Source organism: Bufo gargarizans, chromosome 8 (genome assembly GCF_014858855.1).
Source record: "Bufo gargarizans isolate SCDJY-AF-19 chromosome 8, ASM1485885v1, whole genome shotgun sequence".
Classification (NCBI taxonomy): Eukaryota; Metazoa; Chordata; class Amphibia; order Anura; family Bufonidae; genus Bufo; species Bufo gargarizans.
The window spans coordinates 2,292,130-2,307,730 of NC_058087.1; the positions used below are offsets into that span (position 1 = coordinate 2,292,130).

Consider the following 15,601-nt stretch of genomic DNA (forward strand, 5'->3'; position numbering starts at 1 on the left):
GTAGTTATATTCTTGTACATAGGAACAGTATTATAGTAGTTATATTCTTGTACATAGGAGGCAGTATTATAGTAGTTATATTCCTGTACATAGGAGGCAGTATTATAGTAGTTATATTCTTGTACATAGGAGCAGTATTATAGTAGTTATATTCTTGTATATAGGAGCAGTATTATAGTAGTCATATTCTTGTACATGGGAGCAGTATTATAGTAGTTATATTCTTGTACATAGGAGCAGTATTATAGTAGTCATATTCTTGTACATGGGAGCAGTATTATAGTAGTTATATTCTTGTACATAGGAGCAGTATTATAGTAGTTATATTCTTGTACATAGGAGCAGTATTATAGTAGTTATTCTTGTACATAGGAGCAGTATTATAGTAGTTATATTCTTGTACATAGGAGCAGTATTATAGTAGTTATATTCTTGTACATAGGAGCAGTATTATAGTAGTTATATTCTTGTACATAGGAGGCAGTATTATAGTAGTTATATTCTTGTACATAGGAGGCAGTATTATAGTAGTTATATTCTTGTACTTAGGAGGCAGTATTATAGTAGTTATATTCTTGTACATAGGAGCAGTATTATAGTAGTTATATTCTTGTACATAGGAGCAGTTTTATAGTAGTTATATTCTTGTACATAGGAGCAGTATTATAGTAGTTATATTCTTGTACATAGGAGCAGTATTATAGTAGTTATATTCTTGTACTTAGGAGGCAGTATTATAGTAGTTATATTCTTGTACATAGGAGGCAGTATTATATAGTGGTTATATTCTTGTACATAGGAGGCAGTATTATAGTAGTTATATTCTTGTACATAGGAGGCAGTATTATAGTAGTTATATTCTTGTACTTAGGAGGCAGTATTATAGTAGTTATATTCTTGTACATAGGAGGCAGTATTATAGTAGTTATATTCTTGTACTTAGGAGGCAGTATTATAGTAGTTATATTCTTGTACATAGGAGGCAGTATTATAGTAGTTATATTCTTGTACATAGGAGGCAGTATTATAGTAGTTATATTCTTGTACATAGGAGGCAGTATTATAGTAGTTATATTCTTGTACATAGGAGGCAGTATTGTAGTCGTTGTAGTCTTTGATAGGGGGGGCAGTATTGTTTTCTTGTGCATAGAAGCAGCAGTGACTGGAATTGTTCTTTAAAGGGAACCTGTCATGTTTATCACCCCATGAACAAACTAGCCCTTATTTTAATTACTAATTTCAATAGTATATTCCTCCCCCTTTTTTTCACACTAGTAATATAGTACCTTTGCATTCCTCGTTATTCATTTTCCCACCAATTATTCAAATGAACGTATGACGTCACAAATCACGCCCCATTTTTCATTTTCTTATTATCTACAGCTCTCTTTTTTTTTTTTATTGTGGCTCCGAAGTCTCGTTTCAAATCCCGCGCATGCGCGCAGTAACTCCACTCCCACAGCCTTGCCACGCTGGACTCAAATCAGCTCATTAGCGTGCGGCGCGTGGCTTCTTTACGTGTCTTTTATGAGGCTATCCGGTTGTCACACCACGAGGTGAATAAATCGAAGGTACTTTTTTTACAGTTAATAATTGTATATAATGAGTTATATTAGAACCAGATACCCACATGACAGGTTTCCTTTAAATAAGGAATTAAATGCACCATAAACAATAACTTTTCCATGTCTTTTTTCTGAAGGCTACGTCACCTGATTGGATCCATCCGGCAATGTCGCCACCATGGTGTCCGCCTACAGTGCTCAGTCATTCTGGCAGAATGTGAGTACTCTCATCAGACTGAGCAGCTGCTTTCCATGTTATGGACGCTCGACATCATCACGGCTGCTTACAGGGACCCCTCTACCTCCTTCAACATCCGTGTGTAAAACTCCCATGTCCATCTGCTATGACATACATCCGTGCTGACGAAACGCTTGAACATTCTAGAGTCATTCCAAGTCCCCAGAATCTGCTGTGCACGAACCATGGCTTACAGGAGCCCTCACTGAGCAGCATGCATCCATTAAAGAATGTGGTTTGCCATCTTGCAGGCGGGCACTTTAACCCTCTGCAGGCATGTCATGCAGGTAGTGCACCAGCGGGCACGACTGTTGAGCCCAGGCTGTATCGAAGCTTGGAGAACCTACACTGGGCAGAATCAAGTGTGTTTGCACATTATAGGAGCACGGATAGTGAATTCATTCTGCACTGTAGAAGCACCAGGCACTTATCAGATGGATCTGCAGGAAATATGCCCTTTGAAGGCCTGTCAGAGAGGGTGGCAGCCCACCGGGACCTTCCCATCCCTCCTTTTGCCAAGGTTCCTCAGTGGCTTTTTCTTACAGCGGATGACAAGGTCTCCTATGGTGATGCCAAACGGGAACTGAAAGAGAAGCTGAGAACTCACAGTTCCAAAATCGTAGAACCCAACAGGCCCATCCGCCCCCAGGCTGGTTTGCTTAACTGCATGGCCAGGGAAGCCGCGGACAGATTATGCCAGCCCTGCAAACACAAGGTACCATGTAATGCACTTCCAGGCAGCACAATGCCAGCGAGCAGGCGATGCACAAGTGTTCTCCATCACAGAACCAGCCCAGAGCACATTAAGCAGGAGGCCAGGAGAAGGCTACAGCTCCGAAGGCAAAATAGTTCCCCAAACCTAACATTATACCAAGAAGAGAATGAAAACAGGAGTCTAGTGAAGTCAAAGACTGCAGAATCCTTCAAGGAGCAGAGGCCATGCCCAGGCAGAGTGCAAGATGGCGATACCACCAGAAGGCCCAGCAGCTCTCCGGCCCGGTTCTACATCCCAACATTTGAAGAATTCAAGAGGATGCGTGGCAAGGAACAGAACTGCTTGTCCAAAAGTGCAGAATCCTTCACCAGTGCAACCGGGTCTCCAAGCATGGACCATGTGCAAGACTGCACTCCTAATGTGCATGATGGCAGGGCTTTGCTGCACCAGCCCCTGCCTGACGCTGCAGATCCGTCCACCGTGCGGGACAGTTCATTAGACCGCAGAGCTCACCCTTCATGCCGGCCTGCATTCACAGCTCCCATTTGTTCCAGTCCCGTTTCAAGGTTTCCATTACAGACGTTAAACATGCATAGCACGAACGAGGAGCTTGTGGTGTGTGAGCCCCATGTGTCTGACCCCAGTAGCTCTAGTGGACTCCCCGGCATGGCTGAGCAGGGTCTCCCTTCTGAAGCCCATTCTTCTTGCTGTCCATCTTTGCTTTTAGAAGCAACTGACCTATCCGGTTATGGCGCCAAGCTGCAGAAAATGAAGGACGGCCTCCTAGGATCGGCTCTGGATCTGATCAAGAAAAGGTAGAGTGATGTCTGAAAGTTGTATTATACATGCTGTGGTGACATCGCATCGAGGGGGTGACATCTGCTGGACCCCTAAGAGATGATAACTATTCAATTCTCCCTTTACACGTAGTTATGTCATAAAATGGCCCGACGGCCCAGCTGCCCGCTTGTGCTCCCTGGATCTAGTATGTCTGGGGCTGTTCTCCTGGCTTTCCCTGTATTTCGCTGCATTGGTTTTTCGCGAGTCTTCCAGGACCTGCTTCATGGTTCGGTTAGAAATCTAAGGGGGGGTCTTCACTGTGTCTCGTCAAGCTGTAGAGCCTTCCCTGTCCTTGCACCGTGCACAGTATTCCCACAGGGAAGGCTTATCGCTTGTGATTGTGGGGTCCGACCTCTAGAGGCGCTCCCTGCAGAGGGATAACGGAGATATCCGAGCCCAGACTCGGCCTAGTACCGCTATCTCCAGCCGGCCCAGAGCTGTGGTCACCTACTCAAACACTGCTGAAACCGGGACATGGGACCCCCATTCTCCTGGTCAGTGGGGATCCCCATCATCCTGCACCAAGCAATCCCAATCCCTCTCCAGTTTATAGGTGATAACCTGGCATCCCTCGTGCATCTCTTGTGTCAGGTGGAGGGGGATTCAGTGCAGCAATCTCTTGTGTCAGGTGGAGTGGGATTCAGTGCTGCAATCTCTTGTGTCAGGTGGAGGGGGATTCAGTGCAGCAATCTCTTGTGTCAGGTGGAGGGGGATTCAGTGCAGCAATCTCTTGTGTCAGGTGGAGTGGGATTCAGTGCTGCAATCTCTTGTGTCAGGTGGAGGGGGATTCAGTGCAGCAATCTCTTGTGTCCGGTGGAGGGGGATTCAGTGCTGCAATCTCTTGTGTCAGGTGGAGGGGGGATTCAGTGCTGCAATCTCTTGTGTCAGGTGGAGGGGGATTCAGTGCAGCAATCTCTTGTGTCAGGTGGAGGGGGATTCAGTGCTGCAATCTCTTGTGTCAGGTGGAGGGGGATTCAGTGCTGCAATCTCTTGTGTCAGGTGGAGGGGATTTCAGTGCTGCAATCTCTTGTGTCAGGTGGAGGGGGATTCAGTGCGCAATCTATTATGTCAGGTGGAGGGGGATTCAGTGCTGCAATCTCTTGTGTCAGTTGGAGGGGATTCAGTGCAGCAGTCTCTTGTGTCAGGTGGAGGTGGATTCAGTGCAGCAATCTCTGTGTCCGGTGGAGGGGGATTCAGTGCAGCAATCTCTTGTGTCAGGTGGAGGGGATTCAGTGCAGCAATCTCCTTGTGTCAGATGGAGGGGGATTCAGTGCAGCAGTCTCTTGTGTCCGGTTGGAGGGGGATTCAGTGCAGCAATCTCTTAAGTGGATTCAGTGCAGCATCTCTTGTGTCAGGTGGAGGGGGATTCAGTGCGCAAGTCTCTTGTGTCAGGTGGAGGTGGATTCAGTGCTGCAATCTCTTGTGTCAGGTGGAGGGGGATTCAGTGCAAGCAACTATTATGTCAGGTGGAGGTGGATTCAGTGCAGCAATCTCTTGTGTCAGTGGAGGGGGATTCAGTGCCTGCAATCTCTTGTGTCAGTGGAGGGGGATTCAGTGCGCAATCTCTTGTGTCAGGTGGAGGGGGATTCGTGCAGCAATCTCTTGATGTCAGGTGGAGGGGGATTCAGTGCAGCAATCTATTATGTCAGGTGGAGGGGGATTCAGTGCAGCAATCTCTTGGGTCAGGTGGAGGGGGATTCAGTGCTGCAATCTCTTGTGTCAGGTGGAGGGGGATTCAAGTGCTGCATCTCTTGTGTCAGGTGGAGGGGGGATTCAGTGCAGCATCTCTTTGTGTCAGGTGAGGGGGATTCAGTGCAGCAATCTCTTGTGTCAGGTGGAGGGGGATTCAGTGCTGCAATCTCTTGTGTCAGGTGGAGGGGGATTCAGTGCTGCAATCTCTTGTGTCAGGTGGAGGGGGATTCAGTGCAGCAATCTCTGTGCTCAGGTGGAGGGGGATTCAGTGCTGCAATCTCTTTGTCAGGTGGAGGGGGATTCAGTGCAGCAATCTCTTGTGTCAGGTGGAGGGGGATTCAGTGCTGCAATCTCTTGTGTCAGGTGGAGGGGGATTCAGTGCATGCAATCTCTTGTGTCAGGTGGAGGGGGATTCAGTGCAGCAATCTCTTGTGTCAGGTGGAGGGGGATTCAGTGCATGCAATCTCTTGTGTCAGGTGGAGGGGGATTCAGTGCAGCAATCTCTTGTGTCAGGTGGAGGGGGATTCAGTGCGCAATCTCTTGTGTCAGGTGGAGGGGGATTCAGTGCTGCAATCTCTTGTGTCAGGTGGAGGGGGATTCAGTGCTGCAATCTCTTGTGTCAGGTGGAGGGGGTCAGTGCAGCAATCTCTTGTGTCAGGTGGAGGGGGATTCAGTGCAGCAATCTCTTGTGTCAGGTGGAGGGGATTCAGTGCTGCAATCTCTTGTTCAGGTGGAGGGGGATTCAGTGCAGCAATCTCTTGTGTCAGGTGGAGGGGGATTCAGTGCAGCAATCTCTTGTGTCAGGTGGAGGGGGATTCAGTGCTGCAATCTTTGTGTCAGGTGGAGGGGATTCAGTGCAATCTCTTGTGTCAGGTGGAGGGGATTCAGTGCAGCATCTCTTGTGTCGGTGGAGGGGGATTCAGTGCAGCAATCTATCTTATGTCAGGGGAGGGGGATTCAGTGCAGCAATCTCTTGTCAGGTGGAGGGGATTCAGTGCTGCATCTCTTCTTGTGTCAGGTGGAGGGGGATTCAGTGCTGCAATCTCTTTGTCAGGTGGAGGGGGATTCAGTGCAGCAATCTCTTGTGTCAGGTGGAGGGGATTCAGTGCAGCAATCTCTTGTGTCAGGTGGAGGGGGATTCAGTGCTGCAATCTCTTGTGTCAGGTGGAGGGGGATTCAGTGCAGCAATCTCTTGTGTCAGGTGGAGGGGGATTCAGTGCAGCAATCTATTGTGTCAGGTGGAGGGGGATTCAGTGCTGCAATCTCTTGTGTCAGGTGGAGGGGGATTCAGTGCTGCAATCTCTTGTGTCAGGTGGAGGGGGATTCAGTGCAGCAATCTCTTAGTGGCAGGTGGAGGGGGATTCAGTGCAGCAATCTCTTGTGTCAGGTGGAGGGGGATTCAGTGCAGCAATCTCTTGTGTCAGGTGGAGGGGGATTCAGTGCTGCAATCTCTTGTGTCAGGTGGAGGGGGATTCAGTGCAGCAATCTCTTGTGTCAGGTGGAGGGGGATTCAGTGCTGCATTCTTGTGTCAGGTGGAGGGGATTCAGTGCAGCAATCTCTTGTCAGGTGGAGGGGGATCAGTGCAGGCAATCTCTTGTGTCAGGTGGAGGGGGATTCAGTGCTGCAATCTATTGTGTCAGGTGGAGGGGGATTCAGTGCTGCAATCTCTTGTGTCAGGTGGAGGGGGATTCAGTGCAGCAATCTCTTGTGTCAGGTGGAGGGGGATTCAGTGCAGCAATCTCTTGTGTCAGGTGGAGGGGGATTCAGTGCTGCAATCTCTTGTGTCAGGTGGGGAGGTGGAATCTGATCAGTTCAGTGCAGCAATCTCTTGTGTCAGGTGGAGGGGGATTCAGTGCTGCAATCTCTTGTGTCAGGTGGAGGGGGATTCAGTGCTGCAATCTCTTGTGTCAGGTGGAGGGGGATTCAGTGCTGCAATCTCTTGTGTCAGGTGGAGGGGGATTCAGTGCAGCAATCTATTATGTCAGGTGGAGGGGGATTCAGTGCTGCAATCTCTTGTGTCAGGTGGAGGGGGATTCAGTGCAGCAGTCTCTTGTGTCAGGTGGAGGTGGATTCAGTGCAGCAATCTCTTGTGTCCGGTGGAGGGGGATTCAGTGCAGCAATCTCTTGTGTCAGGTGGAGGGGGATTCAGTGCAGCAATCTCTTGTGTCAGATGGAGGGGGATTCAGTGCAGCAGTCTCTTGTGTCCGGTGGAGGGGGATTCAGTGCAGCAATCTCTTATGTCAGGTGGAGGAGGATTCAGTGCTGCAATCTCTTATGTCAGGTGGAGGGGGATTCAGTGCAGCAATCTCTTGTGTCAGGTGGAGGGGGATTCAGTGCTGCAATCTCTTGTGTCAGGTGGAGGGGGATTCAGTGCTGCAATCTCTTGTGTCAGGTGGAGGGGGATTCAGTGCAGCAATCTATTATGTCAGGTGGAGGGGGATTCAGTGCAGCAATCTCTTGTGTCAGGTGGAGGGGGATTCAGTGCTGCAATCTCTTGTGTCAGGTGGAGGGGGATTCAGTGCTGCAATCTCTTGTGTCAGGTGGAGGGGGATTCAGTGCAGCAATCTCTTGTGTCAGGTGGAGGGGGATTCAGTGCAGCAATCTATTATGTCAGGTGGAGGGGGATTCAGTGCAGCAATCTCTTGTGTCAGGTGGAGGGGGATTCAGTGCTGCAATCTCTTGTGTCAGGTGGAGGGGATTCAGTGCTGCAATCTCTTATGTCAGGTAGAGGGGGATTCAGTGCAGCAATCTCTTGTGTCAGGTGGAGGGGGATTCAGTGCAGCAATCTCTTATGTCAGGTGGAGGGGGATTCAGTGCAGCAATCTCTTGTGTCAGGTGGAGGAGGATTCAGTGCTGCAATCTCTTATGTCAGGTGGAGGGGGATTCAGTGCAGCAATCTCTTGTGTCCGGTGGAGGGGGATTCAGTGCTGCAATCTCTTGTGTCAGGTGGAGGGGGATTCAGTGCTGCAATCTCTTGTGTCAGGTGGAGGAGGATTCAGTGCTGCAATCTCTTATGTCAGGTGGAGGGGGATTCAGTGCAGCAATCTCTTATGTCAGGTGGAGGGGGATTCAGTGCTGCAATCTCTTATGTCAGGTGGAGGGGGATTCAGTGCTGCAATCTCTTATGTCAGGTGGAGGGGGATTCAGTGCTGCAATCTCTTGTGTCAGGTGGAGGGGGATTCAGTGCTGCAATCTCTTGTGTCAGGTGGAGGGGGATTCAGTGCTGCAATCTCTTGTGTCAGGTGGAGGGGGGGATTCAGTGCTGCAATCTCTTGTGTCAGGTGGAGGGGATTCAGTGCAGCAATCTCTTGTGTCCGGTGGAGGGGGATTCAGTGCTGCAATCTCTTGTGTCAGGTGGAGGGGGATTCAGTGCTGCAATCTCTTGTGTCAGGTGGAGGGGGATTCAGTGCAGCAATCTCTTATGTCAGGTGGAGGAGGATTCAGTGCTGCAATCTCTTATGTCAGGTGGAGGGGGATTCAGTGCAGCAATCTCTTATGTCAGGTGGAGGGGGATTCAGTGCGCAATCTCTTATGTCAGGTGGAGGGGGATTCAGTGCAGCAATCTCTTGTGTCAGGTGGAGGGGGATTCAGTGCTGCAATCTCTTGTGTCAGGTGGAGGGGGATTCAGTGCTGCAATCTCTTGTGTCAGGTGGAGGGGGATTCAGTGCTGCAATCTCTTGTGTCAGGTGGAGGGGGATTCAGTGCAGCAATCTCTTGTGTCAGGTGGAGGGGGATTCAGTGCTGCAATCTCTTGTGTCAGGTGGAGGGGATTCAGTGCTGCAAGCTCTTGTGTCAGGTGGAGGGGGATTCAGTGCTGCAATCTCTTGTGTCAGGTGGAGGGGGGATTCAGTGCTAGCAATCTCTTGTGTCAGGTGGAGGGGGATTCAGTGCTGCAATCTCTTGTGTCAGGTGGAGGGGGATTCAGTGCAGCAATCTCTTGTGTCAGGTGGAGGGGGATTCAGTGCAGGCAATCTCTTGTGTCCGGTGGAGGGGGATTCAGTGCAGCATCTCTTGTGTCAGGTGGAGGGGATTCAGTGCAGCAATCTCTTGTGTCAGGTGGAGGGGATTCAGTGCAGCAATCTCTTGTGTCAGGTGGAGGGGGATTCAGTGCATGCAATCTCTTGTGTCAGGTGGAGGGGGATTCAGTGCAGCAATCTCTTGTGTCAGGTGGAGGGGGATTCAGTGCTGCAATCTCTTGTGTCAGGTGGAGGGGGATTCAGTGCAGCAATCTCTTGTGTCAGGTAGAGGGGGATTCAGTGCAGCAATCTCTTGTGTCAGATGGAGGGGATTCAGTGCTGCAATCTCTTGTGTCAGGTGGAGGGGGATTCAGTGCTGCAATCTCTTGTGTCAGGTGGAGGGGGATTCAGTGCTACAATCTCTTGTGTCAGGTGGAGGGGGATTCAGTGCAGCAATCTCTTGTGTCAGGTGGAGGGGGATTCAGTGCAGCAATCTCTTGTGTCAGATGGAGGGGGATTCAGTGCTGCAAATCTCTTGTGTCAGGTGGAGGGGGATTCAGTGCTGCAATCTCTTGTGTCAGGTGGAGGGGGATTCAGTGCTACAATCTCTTGTGTCAGGTGGAGGGGGATTCAGTGCTGCAATCTCTTGTGTCAGGTGGAGGGGGATTCAGTGCTGCAATCTCTTGTGTCAGGTGGAGGGGGATTCAGTGCTACAATCTCTTGTGTCAGGTGGAGGGGGATTCAGTGCTGCATCTCTTGTGTCAGGTGGAGGGGGATTCAGTGCATGCAATCTCTTGTGTCAGTGCAGCATCTCTGTGTCAGGTGGGGGGATTCAGTGCAGCAATCTCTTGTGTCAGTGGAGGGGGATTCAGTGCTGCAATCTCTTGTGTCAGGTGGAGGGGGATTCAGTGCAGCAATCTCTTAGTGTCAGGTGGAGGGGGATTCAGTGCTGCAATCTCTTAGTGTCAGGTGGAGGGGGATTCAGTGCTGCAATCTCTTATGTCAGGTGGAGGGGGATTCAGTGCTGCAATCTCTTGTGTCAGGTGGAGGGGGATTCAGTGCTGCAATCTCTTGTGTCAGGTGGAGGGGATTCAGTGCTGCAATCTCTTGTGTCAGGTGGAGGGGGATTCAGTGCAGCAATCTCTTGTGTCAGGTGGAGGGGGATTCAGTGCAGCAATCTCTTGTGTCAGGTGGAGGGGGATTCAGTGCTGCAATCTCTTGTGTCAGGTGGAGGGGGATTCAGTGCTGCACTCTCTTGTGTCAGGTGGAGGGGATTCAGTGCTGCAATCTCTTAGTGTCAGGTGGAGGGGGATTCAGTGCAGCAATCTCTTGTGTCGGTGGAGGGGGATTCAGTGCTGCAATCCTGTGTAGGGGGGATTCAGTGCAGCAATCTCTTATGTCAGGTGGAGGAGGATTCAGTGCTGCATCTCTTATGTCAGGTGGAGGGGGATTCAGTGCAGCAATCTCTTGTGTCAGGTGGAGGGGGATTCAGTGCAGCAATCTCTTATGTCAGGTGGAGGAGGATTCAGTGCTGCAATCTCTTATGTCAGGTGGAGGGGGATTCAGTGCAGCAATCTCTTATGTCAGGTGGAGGGGGATTCAGTGCTGCAATCTCTTATGTCAGGTGGAGGGGGATTCAGTGCAGCAATCTCTTGTGTCAGGTGGAGGGGGATTCAGTGCTGCAATCTCTTGTGTCAGGTGGAGGGGGATTCAGTGCTGCAATCTCTTGTGTCAGGTGGAGGGGGATTCAGTGCTGCAATCTCTTGTGTCAGGTGGAGGGGGATTCAGTGCAGCAATCTCTTGTGTCAGGTGGAGGGGGATTCAGGTGCTGCAATCTCTTGTGTCAGGTGGAGGGGGATTCAGTGCTGCAATCTCTTGTGTCAGGTGGAGGGGGATTCAGTGCAGCAATCTCTTATGTCAGGTGGAGGGGGATTCAGTGCTGCAATCTCTTATGTCAGGTGGAGGGGGATTCAGTGCAGCAATCTCTTGTGTCAGGTGGAGGGGGATTCAGTGCTGCAATCTCTTGTGTCAGGTGGAGGAAGATTCAGTGCAGCAATCTCTTGTGTCAGGTGGAGGGGGATTCAGTGCAGCAATCTCTTGTGTCCGGTGGAGGGGGATTCAGTGCTGCAATCTCTTGTGTCAGGTGGAGGAAGATTCAGTGCAGCAATCTCTTGTGTCAGGTGGAGGGGGATTCAGTGCAGCAATCTCTTGTGTCCGGTGGAGGGGGATTCAGTGCAGCAATCTCTTGTGTCCGGTGGAGGAAGATTCAGTGCAGCAATCTCTTGTGTCAGGTGGAGGGGGATTCAGTGCAGCAATCTCTTGTGTCAGGTGGAGGGGGATTCAGTGCAGCAATCTCTTGTGTCAGGTGGAGGGGGATTCAGTGCAGCAATCTCTTGTGTCAGGTGGAGGGGGATTCAGTGCTGCAATCTCTTGTGTCAGGTGGAGGGGGATTCAGTGCAGCAATCTCTTGTGTCAGGTAGAGGGGATTCAGTGCAGCAATCTCTTGTGTCAGATGGAGGGGGATTCAGTGCTGCAATCTCTTGTGTCAGGTGGAGGGGGATTCAGTGCTGCAATCTCTTGTGTCAGGTGGAGGGGGATTCAGTGCTACAATCTCTTGTGTCAGGTGGAGGGGGATTCAGTGCAGCAATCTCTTGTGTCAGGTGGAGGGGGATTCAGTGCAGCAATCTCTTGTGTCAGATGGAGGGGGATTCAGTGCTGCAATCTCTTGTGTCAGGTGGAGGGGATTCAGTGCTGCAATCTCTTGTGTCAGGTGGAGGGGGATTCAGTGCTACAATCTCTTGTGTCAGGTGGAGGGGGATTCAGTGCTGCAATCTCTTGTGTCAGGTGGAGGGGGATTCAGTGCTGCAATCTCTTGTGTCAGGTGGAGGGGGATTCAGTGCTACAATCTCTTGTGTCAGGTGGAGGGGGATTCAGTGCTGCAATCTCTTGTGTCAGGTGGAGGGGGATTCAGTGCAGCAATCTCTTGTGTCAGGTGGAGGGGGATTCAGTGCAGCAATCTCTTGTGTCAGATGGAGGGGGATTCAGTGCTGCAATCTCTTGTGTCAGGTGGAGGGGGATTCAGTGCTGCAATCTCTTGTGTCAGGTGGAGGGGGATTCAGTGCTACAATCTCTTGTGTCAGGTGGAGGGGGATTCAGTGCAGCAATCTCTTGTGTCAGGTGGAGGGGGATTCAGTGCAGCAATCTCTTGTGTCAGATGGAGGGGGATTCAGTGCTGCAATCTCTTGTGTCAGGTGGAGGGGGATTCAGTGCTGCAATCTCTTGTGTCAGGTGGAGGGGGATTCAGTGCTACAATCTCTTGTGTCAGGTGGAGGGGGATTCAGTGCAGCAATCTCTTGTGTCAGGTGGAGGGGGATTCAGTGCTGCAATCTCTTGTGTCAGGTGATGGGGGATTCAGTGCAGCAATCTCTTGTGTCAGGTGGAGGGGGATTCAGTGCTACAATCTCTTGTGTCAGGTGGAGGGGGATTCAGTGCTGCAATCTCTTGTGTCAGGTGGAGGGGGATTCAGTGCTACAATCTCTTGTGTCAGGTGGAGGGGGATTCAGTGCAGCAATCTCTTGTGTCAGGTGGAGGGGGATTCAGTGCAGCAATCTCTTGTGTCAGATGGAGGGGGATTCAGTGCTGCAATCTCTTGTGTCAGGTGGAGGGGGATTCAGTGCTGCAATCTCTTGTGTCAGGTGGAGGGGGATTCAGTGCTACAATCTCTTGTGTCAGGTGGAGGGGGATTCAGTGCAGCAATCTATTATGTCAGGTGGAGGGGGATTCAGTGCTGCAATCTCTTGTGTCAGGTGGAGGGGGATTCAGTGCTGCAATCTCTTGTGTCAGGTGGAGGGGGATTCAGTGCTGCAATCTCTTGTGTCAGGCGGAGGGGGATTCAGTGCAGCAATCTATTATGTCAGGTGGAGGTGGATTCAGTGCAGCAATCTATTATGTCAGGTGGAGGTGGATTCAGTGCAGCAATCTATTATGTCAGGTGGAGGGGGATTCAGTGCAGCAATCTCTTGTGTCCGGTGGAGGTGGATTCAGTGCAGCAATCTATTATGTCAGGTGGAGGTGGATTCAGTGCAGCAATCTCTTATGTCAGGAAGAGGGGGATTCAGTGCTGCAATCTCTTGTGTCAGGTGGAGGGGGATTCAGTGCTGCAATTTCTTGTGTCAGGTGGAGGGGGATTCAGTGCAGCAATCTATTATGTCAGGTGGAGGGGGATTCAGTGCAGCAATCTATTATGTCAGGTGGAGGGGGATTCAGTGCAGCAATCTCTTGTGTCAGGTGGAGGGGGATTCAGTGCAGCAATCTCTTGTGTCAGGTGGAGGGGGATTCAGTGCAGCAATCTCTTGTGTCCGGTGGAGGGGGATTCAGTGCTGCAATCTCTTGTGTCAGGTGGAGGGGGATTCAGTGCAGCAATCTCTTGTGTCAGGTGGAGGGGGATTCAGTGCAGCAATCTCTTGTGTCAGGTGGAGGGGGATTCAGTGCTGCAATCTCTTGTGTCAGGCGGAGGGGGATTCAGTGCAGCAATCTCTTGTGTCAGGTGGAGGGGGATTCAGTGCTGCAATCTCTTGTGTCAGGTGGAGGGGGATTCAGTGCAGCAATCTATTATGTCAGGTGGAGGTGGATTCAGTGCAGCAATCTCTTGTGTCAGGTGGAGGTGGATTCAGTGCAGCAATCTCTTGTGTCAGGTGGAGGGGGATTCAGTGCTGCAATCTCTTGTGTCAGGTGGAGGTGGATTCAGTGCAGCAATCTCTTGTGTCAGGTGGAGGTGGATTCAGTGCAGCAATCTCTTGTGTCAGGCGGAGGGGGATTCAGTGCAGCAATCTCTTGTGTCAGGTGGAGGTGGATTCAGTGCAGCAATCTCTTGTGTCAGGTGGAGGTGGATTCAGTGCTGCAATCTCTTGTGTCAGGTGGAGGGGGATTCAGTGCAGCAATCTCTTGTGTCAGGTGGAGGTGGATTCAGTGCAGCAATCTCTTGTGTCAGGTGGAGGGGGATTCAGTGCTGCAATCTCTTGTGTCAGGCGGAGGGGGATTCAGTGCAGCAATCTATTATGTCAGGTGGAGGTGGATTCAGTGCAGCAATCTATTATGTCAGGTGGAGGTGGATTCAGTGCAGCAATCTATTATGTCAGGTGGAGGGGGATTCAGTGCAGCAATCTCTTGTGTCAGGTGGAGGGGGATTCAGTGCTGCAATCTCTTGTGTCAGGCGGAGGGGGATTCAGTGCAGCAATCTATTATGTCAGGTGGAGGTGGATTCAGTGCAGCAATCTATTATGTCAGGTGGAGGTGGATTCAGTGCAGCAATCTATTATGTCAGGTGGAGGGGGATTCAGTGCAGCAATCTCTTGTGTCCGGTGGAGGTGGATTCAGTGCAGCAATCTATTATGTCAGGTGGAGGTGGATTCAGTGCAGCAATCTCTTATGTCAGGTAGAGGGGGATTCAGTGCAGCAATCTATTATGTCAGGTGGAGGGGGATTCAGTGCTACAATCTCTTGTGTCAGGTGGAGGGGGATTCAGTGCTGCAATCTCTTGTGTCAGGTGGAGGGGGATTCAGTGCTGCAATTTCTTGTGTCAGGTGGAGGGGGATTCAGTGCAGCAATCTATTATGTCAGGTGGAGGGGGATTCAGTGCAGCAATCTATTATGTCAGGTGGAGGGGGATTCAGTGCAGCAATCTCTTGTGTCAGGTGGAGGGGGATTCAGTGCAGCAATCTCTTGTGTCAGGTGGAGGGGGATTCAGTGCAGCAATCTCTTGTGTCCGGTGGAGGGGGATTCAGTGCAGCAATCTCTTGTGTCAGGTGGAGGGGTATTTAGTGCAGCAATCTCTTGTGTCAGGTGGAGGGGGATTCAGTGCTGCAATCTCTTATGTCAGGTAGAGGGGGATTCAGTGCAGCAATCTCTTGTGTCAGGTGGAGGGGGATTCAGTGCAGCAATCTCTTGTGTCAGGTGGAGGGGGATTCAGTGCAGCAATCTCTTGTGTCAGGTGGAGGGGGATTCAGTGCTGCAATCTCTTGTGTCAGGTGGAGGGGGATTCAGTGCGGCAATCTCTTGTGTCCGGTGGAGGGGGATTCAGTGCAGCAATCTCTTGTGTCAGGTGGAGGGGGATTCAGTGCAGCAATCTCTTGTGTCAGGCGGAGGGGGATTCAGTGCAGCAATCTCTTGTGTCCGGTGGAGGGGGATTCAGTGCAGCAATCTCTTGTGTCAGGTGGAGGGGGATTCAGTGCAGCAATCTCTTGTGTCAGGCGGAGGGGGATTCAGTGCAGCAATCTCTTGTGTCAGGTGGAGGGGATTCAGTGCAGCAATCTCTTGTGTCAGGTGGAGGGGGATTCAGTGCAGCAATCTCTTGTGTCAGGTGGAGGGGGATTCAGTGCAGCAATCTCTTGTGTCAGGTGGAGGGGGATTCAGTGCTGCAATCTCTTGTGTCAGGTGGAGGGGGATTCAGTGCAGCAATCTCTTGTGTCAGGTGGAGGGGGATTCAGTGCAGCAATCTCTTGTGTCAGGCGGAGGGGGATTCAGTGCAGCAATCTCTTGTGTCAGGTAGAGGGGGATTCAGTGCTGCAATCTCTTGTGTCAGGTGGAGGGGGATTC

At 50.8% G+C, this 15,601-nt stretch overlaps 1 protein-coding gene across 1 annotated transcript in view; it reads left to right on the top strand.

Annotated features, from left to right (window-relative positions):
- The first annotated feature begins 1,437 nt into the window (after positions 1–1,437).
- The window catches only part of LOC122945245, a 33,996-nt gene continuing 19,832 nt past the window's right edge, over positions 1,438–15,601 (top strand). The window contains exons 1-2 of the mRNA XM_044304248.1: positions 1,438–1,571; positions 1,703–3,333. Of these exons, the coding sequence (XP_044160183.1) occupies positions 1,823–3,333 (1,511 nt within the window). The 5' untranslated portion in view covers positions 1,438–1,571; positions 1,703–1,822. The remainder of the gene's footprint in view (positions 1,572–1,702; positions 3,334–15,601) is intronic.